General features: G+C 41.0%; 4 protein-coding genes across 6 annotated transcripts in view; 1 reads left to right on the top strand and 3 right to left on the bottom strand.

Moving 5' to 3' along the window:
* The window catches only part of LOC138629514 (GDNF family receptor alpha-4-like), a 326,543-nt gene that overhangs the window by 256,976 nt on the left and 51,469 nt on the right, over positions 1–18,098 (bottom strand). The window lies entirely within an intron of this gene.
* On the bottom strand, positions 3,022–9,650 carry chrdl2 (chordin-like 2). Its single transcript, XM_069713261.1, has 11 exons — positions 9,521–9,650; positions 8,971–9,083; positions 8,779–8,872; positions 8,543–8,688; positions 7,494–7,587; positions 7,093–7,154; positions 6,451–6,619; positions 6,136–6,324; positions 5,858–6,031; positions 5,475–5,567; positions 3,022–5,342 (listed from the first exon to the last, which is right to left on the bottom strand). Exons 1-11 carry the CDS (start codon positions 9,585–9,587, stop codon positions 5,209–5,211), a joined length of 1,335 nt encoding a protein of 444 aa, XP_069569362.1. The 5' UTR covers positions 9,588–9,650; the 3' UTR covers positions 3,022–5,208.
* spag7 (sperm associated antigen 7) lies at positions 10,694–14,714 on the bottom strand. The gene is made up of 7 exons (XM_069713248.1): positions 14,592–14,714; positions 13,506–13,573; positions 13,322–13,410; positions 13,149–13,233; positions 12,938–13,027; positions 11,974–12,130; positions 10,694–11,880 (listed from the first exon to the last, which is right to left on the bottom strand). The coding sequence occupies exons 1-7, from the start codon at positions 14,674–14,676 to the stop codon at positions 11,765–11,767; spliced, it is 690 nt and encodes a 229-aa protein (XP_069569349.1). The 5' UTR covers positions 14,677–14,714; the 3' UTR covers positions 10,694–11,764.
* Positions 11,835–17,234, top strand: defbl2 (defensin, beta-like 2). 3 transcript variants are annotated; one of them, XM_069713249.1, is made up of 3 exons: positions 11,835–11,904; positions 16,589–16,700; positions 16,854–17,234. In XM_069713249.1, exons 1-3 carry the CDS (start codon positions 11,835–11,837, stop codon positions 16,873–16,875), a joined length of 204 nt encoding a protein of 67 aa, XP_069569350.1. In that variant the 3' UTR covers positions 16,876–17,234. The 3 variants fall into 3 exon arrangements, with proteins under 3 accessions (XP_069569350.1, XP_069569354.1, XP_069569353.1); XM_069713253.1 differs by lacking the exon at positions 11,835–11,904 and adding an exon at positions 13,882–14,130; XM_069713252.1 differs by lacking the exon at positions 11,835–11,904 and adding an exon at positions 15,110–16,334.

Genomic DNA, 18,098 nt, shown 5'->3' with positions numbered 1-18,098 from the left:
GAGTCTCACATTTTTTTCACTTCTCACCGACTCTGGGCTCTGGGCTACATGGGTGGAGTACACATACACAGAGAGCTGACCAACTGCATGATTTATACCTACTGACTGCCCCCAGCTGTTACAATTGCCAGAGCCAAGATTAAGCATGCATAGCTGAATTAGCCAACGAGACAAATTCAAACATCCACAAAAGGGGGACTGATAGGATTTCCACAAAAAAATGACAGCCAAAGATATCAAAACATGCATTTCCTCGATACAGCATGTTTTGACACTAAAGCTTAGTTTAAACCTGGACGTTTAACGTCCATTTTTGATGACCCGTATGGGAAAATGACACCGTGGTAATGTTGATTTAAATCTGATGCTGCCATTTTAAGTGGCAGCATCAACGCAGAACACCCCTCTCTCAGCTAAAGGGGGGAGACTGTTGTAAGCTGTCAGATCCAACAACTACCACAAAAATATGACAGTCTTATTGCGTGACTAATGAAGGCATACAAGGGAAGTGCTTCCGTTTCAAAATATTGATTCATGCCTTTAGTGGGAGATGGATAGAGCTGTCTGGCGCAAAGTGTGAAAGAAACACAATGAGTCATTGTCCGAGGGGAGGGGACAGCGAGAGCATGTCGGGAGTTCACAGAGAAGGGAAGCAATATTATTCCGAAGCGCCCACTCAATCTACCAAATCTGCAGTTGCACATTGACTGAGTCATGGGAACCACAGTGATAATTTGACACCTGTTGATCAAGCAGGCCTGCAGAAAGACTGCACACAGTGCTGCCCAGCCAAACGACTGTTGCTGCTCCCACAGATCTCGCTTCCTTGGACTTTTAGGGCTCATTATTTCCAGAACCAGGCCATACTGCTCTTTTAAAGCACATTATCTACTTACAATAATCTGTGTTTTGTAAAAAAAAAAAAAAAAATGCCCCTGAGTTTCCTGGCCTACATTTAGATGATAAAAACAGTGGAATCCCAATGCAGTAAGTCAAAAAACATTTGACTAGAGATATTTTTCATTAAGCCATCTGAGAGCTAAGAGAAGGATCCAGAAATAACTGACAACTGTATTCTTTTCAAACTATACTCTCATTTTTGCAGTAAAAATATAAAAACAGGGCAATATTTTTTACAGTGACATTTATTTGTGAACCTGAAGGCATGCAGATATGAGTTGTGAACGCAACGCCAACATAATAATCAATGTTTGAGTTGACATGGTGAACTTGTTTGGCAAACAGTTGCCTATTTGTACAACCTTACAAAAAAATACAGATGAGTTTTCACATGTGAGTATATGTATGACACATGTTTACCACATGTTGCACCATATGATAATATGGGGAAAATATGTGATAAAGTTTCACATGGGAATCTACAGTGGGTACGGAAAGTATTCAGACCCCTTTAAATTTTTCACTCTTTGTTTCATTGCAGCCATTTGCTAAAATCAAAAAAGTTCATTTTATTTCTCATTAATGTACACTCAGCACCCCATCTTGACAGAAAAAAACAGAAATGTAGAAATTTGTGCACATTTATTAAAAAAGAAAAACTGAAATATCACATGGTCATAAGTATTCAGACCCTTTGCTGTGACACTCATATTTAACTCACATGCTGTCCATTTCTTCTGATCCTCCCTGAGATGGTTCTACTCCTTCATTGGAGTCCAACTGTGTTTAATTAAACTGATTGGACTTGATTAAGAAAGGCACACACCTGTCTATATAAGACCTTACAGCTCACAGTGCATGTCAGAGCAAATGAGAATCATGAGGTCGAAGGAACTGTCCAAGGAGCTCAGAGACAGAATTGTGGCAAGGCACAGATCTGGCCAAGGTTACAAAATAATTTCTGCAGCACTCAAGGTTCCTGAGAGCACAGTGGCCTCCGTAATCCTTAAATGGAAGAAGTTTGGGACGACCAGAACTCTTCCTAGACCTGGCTGTCCAGCCAAACTGAGCAATCGTGGGAGAAGAGCCTTGGTGAGAGAGGTAAAGAAGAACCCAACGATCACTGTGGCTGAGCTCCAGAGATGCAGTAGGGAGATGGGAGAAAGTTCCACAAAGTCAACTATCACTGCAGCCCTCCACCAGTCGGGACTTTATGGCAGAGTGGCCCGACGGAAGCCTCTCCTCAGTGCAAGACATATGAAAGCCCGCATAGAGTTTGCCAAAAAACACATGAAGGACTCCCAGACTATGAGAAATAAGATTCTCTGGTCTGATGAGACCAAGATTGAACTTTTTGGCATTAATTCTAAGCGGTATGTGTGGAGAAAACCAGGCACTGCTCATCACCTGCCCAATACAATCCCAACAGTGAAACATGGTGGTGGCAGCATCATGCTATGGGGGTGTTTTTCAGCTGCAGGGACAGGACGACTGGTTGCAATTGAAGGAAAGATGAATGCGGCCAAGTACAGAGATATCCTGGAAGAAAACCTCTTCCAGAGTGCTCTGGACCTCCGACTGGGCCGAAGGTTCACCTTCCAACAAGACAATGACCCGAAGCACACAGCTAAAATAACAAAGGAGTGGCTTCGGAACAACTCTGTGACCATTCTTGACTGGCCCAGCCAGAGCCCTGACCTAAACCCAATTGAGCATCTCTGGAGAGACCTGAAAATGGCTGTCCACCAACGTTCACCATCCAACCTGACGGAACTGGAGAGGATCTGCAAGGAAGAATGGCAGAGGATCCCCAAATCCAGGTGTGAAAAGCTTGTTGCATCATTCCCAAGAAGACTCATGGCTGTACTAGCTCAAAAGGGTGCTTCTACTCAATACTGAGCAAAGGGTCTGAATACTTATGACCATGTGATATTTCAGTTTTTCTTTTTTAATAAATTTGCACAAATTTCTACATTTCTGTTTTTTTCTGTCAAGATGGGGTGCTGAGTATATATTAATGAGAAATAAAATGAACTTTTTTGATTTTAGCAAATGGCTGCAATGAAACAAAGAGTGAAAAATTTAAAGGGGTCTGAATACTTTCCGTACCCACTGTACATGGGCTTCACACATTACACCATGAAAGTGTTCCAAAACCACGTTTCCATTGGGCAAAATACATGTTTCACGTGTCATGCGGTCCCATGTGAAATTCGTGTGGTTCTTCTGTAAGGGCATCCAGCTGTTAACTTATGAGTAGTTTTGAGTTCTATCTATTGACCATCAGGTAAAAGAATGTCCAATAATCATTCTCTTTTAGATCTGTGTTTGGTCTCTACCAGCCCCTGAGAGAAAATATGTGGCTCATTAGCTGCTAAATGCTTCACTATGTTTGCCAGTTAGTTATAACTTTGTCTCTCTGCCCTTTGGTGCTGAGCAGGATGTACACAGTGAGTATTTAAAGTTTTTTTTGCGTGTGAACAGCTGCTGCTGTGGTAGAAAACAGGGTCTCTGAGAGCGGCGGAAATGAACTGTAAGAGTAAAGTTGTGGGTCGACGAACGAAAACAATAAACTCCAAGACGCAATACGTTCCAGTGAGCTGAGGGGAACTGCACCATTATTGATTATAACTGCTTTAACATTGGTTTCCTCAATGAATAATGATATATGTACTGTATAGCCATCAATGAATCATACAGTACATCTCAATAATTTGTGGTTTCCAGCCAACACTTCACACTGTGCTAGTTGACTTGATTTTGCAGGAAATTGTTTCTTGTAGCTCAAAGATTTTGCATTTACGTCACAGAACAGGAAGAGAGCTGTGCACATGGAACTTAAGCTCTTTTCAACTCCTCCACCCTGAATAACTGTAACTATTAAGAGGAGAGATTTGAGGTTGAGGCACTATGCACCAGTAAAATCTCAAATATTAACCCTCAAGGAAAAAGAATGAGTACACACGTGCGAGACAGAAAAAAGAAAGTCACAAGACGTTGGTCTCATTAAGGAACAATGACTAATATCAAGTGAGTCGAAAATGCTGGTGTTGGGAAAATATAGTGTGTGTGAGAGTTTTGGGGGTGATCCGGGTTTTAGCTTCTGCTTTTGATTTTATTTCTCCGACAACATTTCATTTCCAGCAGGAACTCAGTTTATCCGGCCTTCCTGAGCTCTATTTAATGGATGCCTTCAGGCAATGACAGTGTTAGGACCGTTCTACTGGCATGCAGACCATTGATGAATCAGCAAATCAGTCTCAAAACCACCTACGAGCACTGAGACACATCATGTCTCAAGTAGATATTCTCGAGGTCTTACTGTTGTTGACTAAATGCAAATTATTTCATCTCGTATAAGCTGTGCACCCCTTTGAATTTGAAAGTAAAGGCAAGAAACAGACAAATATGTTGTTGGTGTGAAACACCAGAGAAAACTTTAGTTTTTATAGCTGTGAGCAGACAGAGTGCATTCAGCTACATCAACTGTAAAATAGAATTACTTAAGGTATGTGGAGTTGTAAAATGTCAGTCTATGATAACAAACCAAATCCTGCAGCTGCATAAAAATAGCAGTAGGTCTATATTTGACATCAAAAGGCAAGAATTAGGAAGCCTGTTTTATCACTATCAATACACAGTTGTTAAATCATTGTGGAGCCCTATATAATGCATACATAGGGGTTCACAAAAACATTCAAACAGTCAAATCTATATTCACATAAATCCTACCAGAACCAATGCACTTTAAATAAGGTGATCAAAACCTCAACTGGTATTTACAATAAATATGTTGATTGTCATAATATCCTTAAAAAGCCTTTTACAATCTCAGCACAATGTGGCCTCTTGTCAAACACATTCAAAATCACAAATTACTGTCATAACGTTATGCAAATAGTTTGTTTGACAAAGTGATCACTCAATAAATGCAGTTAACAATGTCACAGAGCCTACAAAGTCCTCACCACCAAATTTATATATGGATGACCACACTACAAACTCCACTTTGACACTTTGTTTAGAGCTTCTTTTCAAATCCACCACATCTAATGATGTTTGAATTATTACAAGTACAGCTTTTGACCAACCACACCGCTATAGCCTGTGTTTTGCAACCTAAAAATTACATACAAAAATATGTGATGGTTAAAACATGATGGACAATGTTGTACCAATTAATTATTTAAAAAAATATTATAAATGAGATGTTCCACTCAAAGGAATTACATCCAAGTGCGACACGTATGAATTAAGTATGTACGTCAGCCATGTAGTCATTGGGAATACTGATAGAAAGAGTGACTCTCAGGGTGAACACAGGCCCTCAGTTTGCTTGGGATTTAGGAAAGTCACCATCTCTTGAATGCCATCTTCACAAATCGTGGTCTGAGGAGCTTTACTCAGATTTTCTCCCTCTTCTTTAAATTTGCTCCATGTGTCTAAAAAAGGAACTTAAATTAAAACACAGCTGACACAACAAATCAAAACAATCATCGTAAATGAAAACCAGTTGTCTAGAATCTAAGTATATAAATGCATAGAATAATTTCGAAAGCACTTTGAGAACAAACCTTCATCAAGCGTCGTAAGCAATGTGTAATTTTCTGGATGATCCATGATGTCTTTTCGCTGAACGTCACCAATTTCCATTAATTGTAAAACACCTGTAAAAATGAAGAGCTCAGATGAGAATCAAAAACCGGTGCAGTGATAGTCTACGGTGTTTGACTTTTACATATGAATGAATATGTTACATTCAAGCCCTTGCTAAACGAGTTCACACAATGCGGATCTAACTGGTCACCGCCAGATAAATGCATTTCACAGTAAACAGTATTAGAAACAAGAGTAAACACAGTTAGATGATCTAACTTTTGTCAAGAAAGTTAATGAGCATATTTCCCAAAATGCTGAACTTTTCCTTTACTACAGTTCTGACCAGTAGTGAGCGTACCTTCTACAGTGTTCCATACTTGTACTTCAACCTCAGCGGTACTTTGTCTTTCGACAGCGATGATCCTGACTGTGTTGGGCGAGTCAACTTTCAAAAACGACTCTACTTTATACACCAAGAGGTTATTTTTATATCCGAGATAGCACTGGGTCTGGTTACTTTCAGCTTTACTCTCTGCAGAGACCAAAACAGAGACATGTTGAGTGGACAAAGTTTACAGCCAATCAACATCACATCAGCATAAACAGTTCATTATGTTACGAGCCATGTTCGACTACCTGGACAAGTCTTGCAGCACTTTCCTGCTGATTTCATGGGATGTTGGCACGGGTACTGGCTGGGACACGTGATACGTTTGCAGTCCTGGAGGCCATCAGTACAAGTGCACAGGATGCATTCCAGGACCTTCCCCAAAACTGGGTGCCACATGTCTCCATGAGAGTATGTCTTGCCATTGTATAAACACGCTGAGAGAAATGGAAAACATCTGAGTGTTGTGCTCCATATGGGAACAATCGTAAACTTGTGAGGAACATTCATGTCCATAAAATCAAATACCCATAAATTATTTTTCCATTTTGACAAAGTCTCACCTCTTTGGTGTTTCCTCTGCATCAAAATCTTCACAGTGGTCTCTGAAGCCCCTTTGAGGTTCAGTTTACTGAGGCTCAGGCCTCTGGGAGAAGTCTTGACCCTGGGTGGAGTGGCACGATCGGGCTGCGCCTTGTTCTGCTCTCCAGAACACTGGTCAACTGAATGCCTCTTTTGTAAACACAGATATAATAAAATGCAGTTATACTTTATGCATTTAGCTATTTGCTTTAATTGTTTTTCCCTGAGTGGTAGCTGAAAGAACATCATATCATTCCCTGAATCATTAAAGTTAAAAGTCTGGCTACAGACAACTGAATCACTGCCCACACCTCAGATGTTTTCAGCAGTTTAAAATTAACAACACCATAATCCAGCCCCACTCCTGGGCCAAATGCTCCTCAGATCTTGTTAGACATACTGAAAGGTTTTTCTTAAATGATCACAGCAAACTATACGTCTCAAAAATATTTGAAATAATGTGATGTCAAGTTGAGCCAAGTCCTGTAACTTAAGTCCAGCTGCTAAACCGATAACAACACTTCACAACCTTGCACTACATTTAAATACATTTTTAGAGACACAAATAACATTCACATGAAAGCAATGCCTAACATAGTGCACGGTAGTCAGCAAGTACATACAACGCCTCTGTTCAGTTGCTGGTTTCCATCCTCAGTGGATGAAGACCCACTGGTGCCATGATCTGAAAGAAAAAGATCACAATCAAGTGTGAGAACAATGTGATTAATATGATATGACAGCGATTTGCATTAGGGCTGGGCTGTGATGGATTATTATCGTATACAGACATCGATCAGAATTGTAACCTCATCATATGATAATATTGTGGGTTTTTTTTTTTTCTGTCTGAATTGAACATTAATGGGATCATTTTCAGTCTTTTTTTTTTGCATACATATATGGAAAAAACTGTAATTAATCAGCCATGTTGCTCAGCCCTAATCTACATTTTAAATTTCCTAAAAGATATTTCAGGTTGGAAACAGAATAAAGAAATTGTCTCAGTATGGAGTTTGACTACCTTTACACACCAAACAGCAGGTATCTGGAACTGGGACCGGCGAGGAACAGGTGATGGGTTGGCATGTTTTCAGAGCGCAGAAGATGTTCGCATTCTGTGAAATAAAAAAGGGAGAGCCACCGCCGGCAATCAATGTTATAAAAAAAAAAATAACTGCACTAAAACAGAATTATATTCCCACTGTTTACTTTTAACTACAGTACACAATAGAAATAAGATTAACACTATTTGTTTCGATCTAAAATGTATCCTAGGAATCATTTTGTAATGATGTTTTATATTTGAAAACATCTTTTTTTTTTTTTTTTTAAAGCACGGTGCAGCTCATAACTTCTCACATCATGTGTCCTTTTGCAAAGACTTGTTGATTTCAGTTTCACCTCCTCTTCAGTATCTGCTGATCACAACCAAGCTAAGCCGATACACAAATCAAAGCAACATGTTTTCACTGGCTACAGTATTAAAAATAAAATGGAATTTACAAAAAAAAAAATCTTTCCTTGCAATATTAGCAGCTATAACTTAGAGTGCAATAATATTACTATTTCCTCAAAACACACACGTACACATAATAATTTTTTAATTAAGTGAAATGTTGAATTTCAGTGGGTGAAATAGGAGATACTGTAACACTTGGTTCACTGCTGTAACTCGTGGAAATGTTTTAGAGAAACTAAACACATTTTCTACAAGTTGCAAACTTTTTAATATTTCATTTAATGTAAATTCAGTGATTAAAAACTTTTCACAGATTTTTTTTTTTTTTTTTTACCCATTTGATGTTTTGCTATGGTGCTTATGTTTCAGGGGAAAACAACAATTCCCAATCAAAGGAGGATGAAGTGGGGGAATTGCTAACACAGTCAGCGCTGGCAACTGTCTGAAATACCTGTTTGTTTGAATTCTTTTCCATTTATTTGTCTTTTATATTGTTTTTATGGTCCATAAAGCACGCACTCTTGAAACAACAACTTGCACATTTTGTTCTCGGATCAATAATAACACAGTCTGACTAAAAAAAGAAAAGCAGTAAATGAGATTGAACTTACAGAGCATGTGCACATTACACACTGATTGCTTTGCTTGGATGGGAAGAGGTCATGTTTAGTGAAGCTCTCCCCCGGCTGGTAAATACTCCCATTATACCTGCAGGACTTCACCGAAGCTCTGAGCCCTGCAGGGATCCTGGGCTCATCTGAGGAGGACACAACGGGCAGGAGAGTCACAACAAGAATCACTCCTCACCTGAAAGTTTGAGCTGACGCGGTGTTCAGAGGCAGTCTACCTGTGCATCTTGGACAACACCGCTGAGGCTCGGCCACTGGGTTTTCACATGGCAGAGCAGGACACTTGATTGTGTTACATTTCACATGGCCTGTCTAAGAGAGAGCAATATCAGAGTTTACAAGCACGCAAACCACTTCAAACAGTCAATTTGAGTGTAATATTCCTTTAGTTTGTTCATATTAAACGGTACCTCTACGCACACACAGCGCATACAGAACATGAATCCAAAAGGCTCCAGATAGGGATGCCAGCTGTCCCCTGGGCTGTAAGTCTTGTCTTTGAAAGTACAAACTACACCGGAGCCTGCGTGTGAGAAATGATGAGACACTGAGAAATGGCGCAGATAAACCGATCGGCACACACTGAAATAAAAGGCTTTTTTTTTTTTTTTTTCTTCTGAACTAATAAAACATTCTCCAGAACGACAGTCACCTCGAAGAAGTGCTGACATGGAAAACTGCACATGCCGCTAACCCCACTTCTATCCCAAAACCATCTACAAAAGAAATAGAAATCCTGATTTAACTTATGTGACAGCATGAGGCAAATAAGCTTCACGACAAAACATCTAAGCTGCGTTTAAAGCAACAAAGGACTTCAATCTTGAAATGTTGAGAGAAGTAGTAGCGGAGTCCGAGCAAACGTTTCTTATAAGAGTCACGTTTTGACGCTTTTCCTCATTTAAAGCCCGGCACACGTCTGATCAGGACAGAAGAAGCATCAGCAGCGTCTGCTCTTACCTTTCCGGGGTTTAAGCTCTGCAGCTGCAAGCCAAATGATGGAAAAGAACAAACACAAGGACTTCATGTTTTTTTTTTTGGTGGTTTTTTTTTTTACATGTGCGTGCCTGAGTCTTCAGCCGACAGTAAATATGTGTTTCTGCAGGACAGAAACTGCAGGACAGTGTGAAACAAGGATTAAAAAAAAGAAAAAAGAAAAAAAAAGGAGAAAAACTCTAACATTTGTCTTGGTTAATCTATGGCGCCTTCTTCAGGAGACAAACAGGGATGACAGTGGAGTGAAAGAATCAGAGATAGATTCGACAGAGACCAAACAACAGAGGAGGAGGAAGTATTCAACCGAGTGTTTGCTTAAGTAGCAATATTACACTGTCAAAAAAAAGTCCTACATTAGTAATGTTAGTCAAGTCGAGGAAACCATTGGTGGATAAAAGTACTTAAAATATCAGTGAGTATATTGGCTACTACAGTATATTACTAACGCCTTAATGCACATTTTAATGTTTAAGCTGGCTGAGGTTGACCAATATTGGAAGAAGTGTTAAAGTCCTTTACCGAAGTAAAATTACTAATATCACACTGTCAAAATACTTCATTGCACTTAAAAATCATTCATTCAAAAAGTATTATCAGCAAAGTGTACCTAAAAAGTACTCATTATGCAGTAACTAGTCCCCGACAGTGTTGAATTTGTACTTAAGAACAATACTTGAGTAAATGTACTTTGTTTCATTCCAACACTGAGGTAGACGGCATTTAAACCAAGTAATACGTAGTAATCTATAACAATGCATTATATATGACGAGCTGGTAACATGTTTTATATATAAAGTATTAATTTTCCACGATTGGTTTCTAGTAGTCAGATAAATGCAGTGAAGAAATAAGTACAATAATTCAATGTATAAAATGGAAGGTACTCACGTAAGCACAGCTTTAGGGACAATACTCAAGTTACATTGCACCAAACAATGTCCATAAATGTCCATTACACCCGATAACATTATGTTTTGTGTATTTGTATCCTCAAGAGTGAAGATTAGTGCGTCTAACACACTGAACTTTATGTCAGGAGATAACAGTAACTGAATGATGATGGTTAGGTTTGATGATATTTGTTTACGTTGCTGTATTGGGCATGCAGGAATGAAGGCAACATACAGGAAAAAGGCCTAAGATTTCAACTTTTCCATTTATTAATACACATGGGGATAAAACAGTGCAATCATGTTCAAATACACATCAAGATACCGAGGAGCTCTCACACGACTGAATGTTTGATTAGTACAAACAAAAGACATGTAGTCAAAATTACTGAGACACACGCCAACGAAGGAGTCTGCTACTCCGTATACTCCCCAACATGATGGCTTCTGTAAGCCTTCGCCCGGCTTCATAATAAAACTTTACGCTGGAGTAACAGAGGAATTCAGTCAGTGCAGATGTATAGAAACCAAAACAGAAAAATCACGGACGCAATCACAGATGACTAAAATCCACAAAACGGTAGTTTCTAAAATGGGGCTCCTCTTGTGATGGCATGCTTCCACCTTTACAAAGATCTGAAAAGGGTAGAGATGAAGAAGAAAAAAGAGAAAAGAAAACTAGTCTGCTCGAGCATTCTCCGGTTTCCCTTTAAAAAAAAAACTTCAGTGGATATTTGGGACACTAACGGTGGGACATTTCAGCGACACCTTCCTAAAAGCTGGCTTTCAAAAATAACCCTCATCCCGCGAAGCAGAGACTCAACATCATCAATACCTTTAATGATAAAACGCCCACTGAGGACCGTAAATGCACGTCTGCATCCAAAATATCAAACACAGACAAATATGTTCTTTTAAAAATGATGTATAGACACCGGGTTTTTTTCCTCTTATAAAAACACGTTTCTTATACTACAACGGCCAAATCATTTGTGTGAGAAATTTGACTGACAGCATGTCACGGACAGATGTTACCCAAACACGCAGAATAATCCTCCTGCTGGATCAGACACACCCGAGCATCCGACACTCAACACGACCTCATGATTTCAGCAGTCTCGGTCACAGAGCGGCATCAATACGAGATTCAAGGCCGATCATAGAAGTTATTACTTTAAAATGTCTGACGTACATGGTATTGCCTTATTGGATGACTGAGACGGCGCACAGAGACACTAAACGCACACACACACACACACACACACACACACACACACACACACACGACAGGAGACAGAAAGCAAGAAACGGTGGCGACTCAAGAGCTGCTGGCGTGTGCGCCCGTGTCGTCCTCTCGCTTCTGCCGTTTCTTGGCTCTGATTTCATTCATGGCCTCCTCTATGGAGCGAGTGTCCCTCTTGTTGGCCACCGGCACTGGGACAGAGAATTACCGACACGGTGAGTAAAAAGGGAAAAGCCTCGAGGCAACGTTGTTCTGCATTTCTACGAGACGGCGCACGCACTCACCACAGCCGTACGCGCTGTTGGCCTCTAGCGTGTGCGCTGCGTCCTTGGCGGCGGAGGTGCCGATCAGGTGGCTGTACTTGTCCCTGTAGTTGGAGTTGGGACACGCCTGAGACTTCTCGGTCTGACTGGACGCTGCTTCTTCCAACGCAGCCCGTTCCTGCAGTGGCGAGGACGAGGACGGTCAGAGACCGAGACGGAGATTCAAGGAAAGATGGGACACTTGCACACCGTCACACATCTACAGACTTCAATTTAAAGTTTCAAACATCCGTTTACGTTCTGCACACTTTCCTTAATTCGGTCTCGTCTTGTTTTTTTTAAGGTAATGAAATTCTTTTCGGTGTTGGTGGTTTCTCTCTGGTCACTTCGGATCTGGTGGTGTCTCCACACTTGTGCCGGTGGTGGCCGGATGCGTTCCATTTTCAGATCGACCCACCCCGTCTTTTTCTTGGGAACGAGATATTTTAAGACCTTGAGAGAATTTCTTTAAATTTGGAACGAACAATTTGGACTCAAGGATGAACTGAACAGATTTCAGTGGTCAAGACAGTTTCTCTGGCTACAAGTCAGGAATTCATTTGCTAATTATGACTACATTTCACACAAATGTCTAATAGGATAAAATGTTGGAAGTGACAGCATTTTCTATTAAAAAGGCCAGTGGTCAATGTCACTGTGACACCATGATATTCGACAAAAACACTTTTTTGTCCGTTATTCAGCACCATAACTCAACAACAACAACAGAGCCGAACAGAACAGAAGGTGAGAGTGTGAGCATGTTTCATATTTTGTCAGATACTGACTTAGTGACACTAATCTGAAAACCGTGGCGATCGTATGGAAAACAAACGCAACGAAATAGAACAAAAAGCTGCCCGCTACCCTGAAGACATCTGATTTTATCGTCACCACACAAGCAGACGTCTGTATTTCTAAAACACAGAAGAGCGTCCCGTCTCACTTTTAGTCTGCGCCGTTGTTCTGCCAGCTTGGGATCCCACTCCTCTCCTTTACGATAGGCTTCCAATTCCTCATCTGACGGAGCAAACTCCTGCAACAGCACAACGTGGAAAGCGGTCAAACTCCCACACGATTATCTGCTCCGGAGTTCAGACGAACGAGGCAGCGATTTAAACATCTGACGGTGGAATATTAAATCGAAGTCTTCAGACCTTCTTGAAAAGCATCACGTAACGGCTCTCCTCGTCCTCCCCGAAAGAAAAAGAAGTCAGACCAGCCACTTCTGCAACATCATGTCTATAAGACAGCAAGACATGACATTTAAATAGTCATGGGTATGTGGGGGGAAAAAAAGGCGTATTTTACTCCTTTAATAAACACTCACAATATACTCCTTTCAATCTTGCCCATAGGATTGTATTTTCTTTTCTGTTGTGAACTGTCTTGGATGAAATCCGACACCTCTTTCTCCATCTAAACAGAAGATGTGAGGAGACACAGTAATAAATATCAAGACGGACAACGGGAGCGCCGCAGAACTAATTTCAGTGTGACTCTTGAGCTCTCACCTTTTTCCTGAACTGTGCTTTCTTTCTTTTCTCATCTTCTTCCATCTTCTTGAGTCTTGCTGCTTGCTCTTTAAAAGGACAGTATTTAAAGGTTCCATTGTAAATACTCAACATGGTCGTACAGATACCGCTGGCCTACTCATTTTCTCTAATGACGCTCATCAAAAGACAGACTTCCTGTAATCCCAAAACCACATTTCCAGCTTTTTCATCACTCCGGCCTCAAATCTGGTGACTCAGATTGGATGATTTGTTTCATGTGTCGACCAGCAAAGAGTCTGTGATGTTTTATTGGTCTACACACACGTCACAGTTAATTTAACGGACTTGGTCGCTTTTTTTTTTTTTTTTTTTTTTAGGGGAGGGAAATCACAACCATGTTGTGGATGAAGTTATTTATTTGTCGCAATACTCCCCTCAGTGTCACCATGGAGACACAATTTTGAACTTGGAGAAACATCGTTTTAACATTACATCTACAAGCAGGAAATATGACGAGGTCGTCCAAGTAATGCACGTTTCACCGGAGCCACGTGACCGCTGCGGGTTTGTGTTACACAGAAATGGAGCCGAATGGAAACGCAGCTGCTGTTTGTGACTGTGAAAGTATTTAGTGACTTACATGGTATTTATGACTAAAACGGAGCAAAGACAGCTGTTGTGCACACAGACAGACAGACGGACAGACAGACAGACAGACGGACGGAAGGACTCGCGGTAAACTAGTTTCTGACGCCGGAGCTGTGTGGATGTAACTTTTTGTTTTCCGAGTCAACAAACAAGGATGCGAAACGGATAAAGCAGCGCTAGTTGTTTACGGAGTGCTTGTGGGAGGTTTTGCACGCAGCGGCCGGCTCTCCGGTCTGCAGCAACATGCGGGGCAGCAGGTCCGTCGAAGCGGCGTGAAGAAACCCGGGTCGACGGCGCCTGCTTGAAAACTCGACCGGCCCCCAAATAATGGCAGCAGCAGAAACTCAAGTCTGTCCTTTTCATTTCTAACGAAGACGTGATTCTCGCATTGCGTTTATTTCGGCAGTTTCAGACTAACACAAGATGAGTCGTTAGTTAGACAACCCGTTAAGGTACCTCGCGCCTTTCGTCGGCTTTCCTGGTCGCCGACCGTTGGAGGTTTCTCCATCGAGCTAAGGATTGAACCAAGGAGGTCCGCCATCTTGGAATGATAGGGCAGACAGTCCAGACTGTTGTTGTTGGCTGCAGCTGTTCGGACTGCGCATGCGCACATGAACACAGTTTTCTTCGCTTGGTAAAAACCCGACATTTGAAAGTACATATTGCCCCCTTGTAGCAGAACGTGGTATTACTAGACTGCAGTATTTTACAATAAATTGGTTAAAGAAATGTTACGCGCAAAATGAGCACTTTATTCATTAGGAGCGTCTTTCCTTGCTCATTCAGACTGATAATTACCTTAAATAATTCTGTGTTTATTTGATTTGATTAGGTTACTGATGGGGGAAATTTATGAGGATGATGAATGCTACCAAGCTCTGTTTTAGGATTTGTGCACAATGCATTTTCCAGCTAATCCAAGATGCGGTTTAAAGTTTATTTACCTTAAGAAGAAGGGACATTTTCTCAACACATAAAAAAAAAACGTAATCATTTCGTTTATCAGAAAAAAAAAAATCTAATCCAAAATCATCTCATTTGGGAATGGTTGTTCCTGGACAGTAAGGGTATGGGAAATTGTATTGTGAAAAGAAAATAGTTGTTCAATCAGATAATGTGAATGTAATTTTAGGAACCTTAAATCTCTGTAGGTCGCACAAAAAAGCAAAATGATTTGAGGTAGTAGGAGAAGTGATTTTAAACTTGGCAAATGCACTGCCCTGTGCCTTATTCTGATGCCTGCAAATGTAATTACTGCCAGGCTTCTCATGCTCAGTTGTTTTCTGTGTTTTTGGCAAAAATATTAGTTTGAAAAACACATCCATTAGCCTGATTAATCACAGATTGACTTCTCTTCTCCCCCCTCCACCCTCCACCCCCCACCCCCCTTTATAGGATGTGAGAGGGAGAATAAACAACTAAACAAACATCTTTACCTAATCACTAGGGGGCATGCTATACAAGTACATGCTCTTGTGCTCATGCCTTGTGGTGTTATTGTTTTGTTAACAATCCTTCCCCGTCACTGGAGCAGGGTTTTGTGCAGTTTGATTGTAGTTTCACAGCATCAGCAATAACACATGAATAACTGCCATATTGAGATGTGGGGAAAGCCCTGAAAACACAGCAGGACAGACAGAATTGTACTGCTCACCGTGTCTAAAACAAACAGATTAGAAAGTACATTACTTGTCGTTGCAACATTTTACGGGGCTTGTTCATTTAAAGTACTCCTCTGTCCAGCCATAGGGGTGTACATAAGTACACTACCAGATAACTGTTCCTTTTTCATGTAGATTTCTGTGTTGGTCAAGAGTAAACAGAATTTCTATCGTTAAATCACAGAGCAGATTGAATAACACAACTTTTCTTTTGCACATTGAGCACAGAACATTAAAGTTACATTTCTTTGTAAAAATGTCCAAAAGCAATCTGAAATCCTCAAGAGGCTGCAGCTGTTGGACTGAGCTGAGTAAGCTCATAGTCCTGACCTTCAGCCCTCAGACTCCCATCATTCAGCCATACTCTGTTATTGTGATTTGGACAGAGCACGACAGACTCCTCCCCCATGCTTGAAATGCTGTATAAATGCAGCATGAGCCTGTCAACAGCAGTGTCTGAAAGGTTATTGGTACCCAAACATGAAGGGACTGAGCTTGGTTCTCCTTGTGCTTCTCCTGATGCTCGCATATGGGGAGGGTAAGCAATAGATACATTCACTTTGTGAGATCCAATCACGCAAATCATGATAAGGCAAATGCTCCAACTACACTGGACACATACTGGGCCTATTTGTGTGTGATGAAATCGTGACAGATTTTTCTCAGCCATTCAGTAATTTAAATCTTGTGTACTTATTTTTTAAATGGAAGTATTTAGCGTCATTTTGAAACATGTCAACATTTATGAGGGATATTGAAATGTATGTGATTTGTTTTAATAATTATCTACAGGAAATGATCCAGAAATGCAGTATTGGACCTGTGGGCATAGAGGACTCTGCAGACGGTTCTGCTATGCCCAGGAATATATTGTTGGTCATCACGGTTGCCCTCGAAGATACAGGTAGGCCTGCACAGATCAATATTTAGAACTGTCCATAACTTTGTTGTAATATTTGTAATTTAACTAAAGAGGTAACACTGTATGATATTCATTAGAAAGAAAAAAAAATGTACTCTAAAAAAGATAAAGATAAATTATTGCACTTATTTTCAGGTGTTGTGCCATGCGGTCTTAGCAGCATGCCCGTCGTCTAATGGCGCCTGCGAGACGTCCCGGCCGGAGGTCTGACATATTCAGCGCAGGTAGCTGGGATCTTGCCTGACACGCATCTCTTCTGGATGAACCTTTTGAACAACTTTACCCCTAACTCAAACCCTTTTGGCCTCCGAACATCCTGGAGGATCTGACAATGAGTGCTTTTGAAGTGGACTTAATGTAGTTAGACAAAGCTCATTTACAGCCGACAGGTGTGGAGCTGCAATCATGTTGCCCACATTGTTTCCTGCGTCTGATCCTGCACCTCACACCTTTAACCACGACAGTTCGACATTCTGAAATGCAGTGTTGCCAATAAATGCATCAAAAATAACTGTACTGATGTTTCATTTGCCGTTGTCGCTTTCATCTTTAATTATTTAGCATTTAATTACACTGATCTAATTATAATGCAAAACAATGCTTTGACTTTACATCTGGAAAACGTGTTGTTAACACTTCTGCATGATGAGCACGACTACACTTAGCCTGACCTTGGGGGGAAATAACAGCATAGAAAGCAGTCTGAGTTGAGTCTGGCACGCTTTTTCCCGGCCCTGTACCGACAGGAGACAATAATGGTCAAGTGACTGACCCAAATAGCCGTGATGGAATAGAGCTTTTGTGAATGAAGTGTTATGTCTCTTGTCTGTGTTTATGTATCTGTCACCGTTCTGTCCGTCTGGACAACGCTGTCTGGCACAGACGGACACCCGGCACGATTGCAAAGCAAATTCATTGTCCTACTGTCTGCCTGTCTCTGATCGTAAGGTCAAACGTCTCTGCTAGTGAACTTTGTGGTTTTATTACTTTTGCCGTTTTAGGAAGCAAAATAACTGACAACAGATAAAACACCCACTCAGTTCGAGGAAACACCGTGAATGCACAACAAAAAGCCTCTCATAATAAACTATACAGACACCAAGTAACCAACTGATTCAAACATTTAATCATCCATCATGTTGAACAGTTTACTGAGCTGGGATCTGAAGATGGTCGATGACTGGCCCGGGCTAGTAGGTGTTAAAGGCATGGATGCTATTTGTAAACACGAGCCACTGCATTGTGCCCCGCATTGTCATCCGGGTCGAATCTTTGTACTATTCAGACAGCGCAGCGTGACCGAACCACAAAGGGGTACTCCCCCCCCCCCCCCCCCCCCCCTCAAACCTGTTTACATGTCTGTCTTCACAAAGCTGACAG

The sequence above is a fragment of the Brachyistius frenatus genome, unplaced genomic scaffold (assembly GCF_029030835.1).
Source record: "Brachyistius frenatus isolate BFR_SWC_R1_liver_20210118 unplaced genomic scaffold, ASM2903083v1 Contig_117, whole genome shotgun sequence".
NCBI classification, from domain to species: Eukaryota; Metazoa; Chordata; class Actinopteri; family Embiotocidae; genus Brachyistius; species Brachyistius frenatus.
The sequence above is the reverse complement of the archived record's forward strand: the minus strand, read 5'-3'. Positions and strand labels throughout refer to the sequence as shown.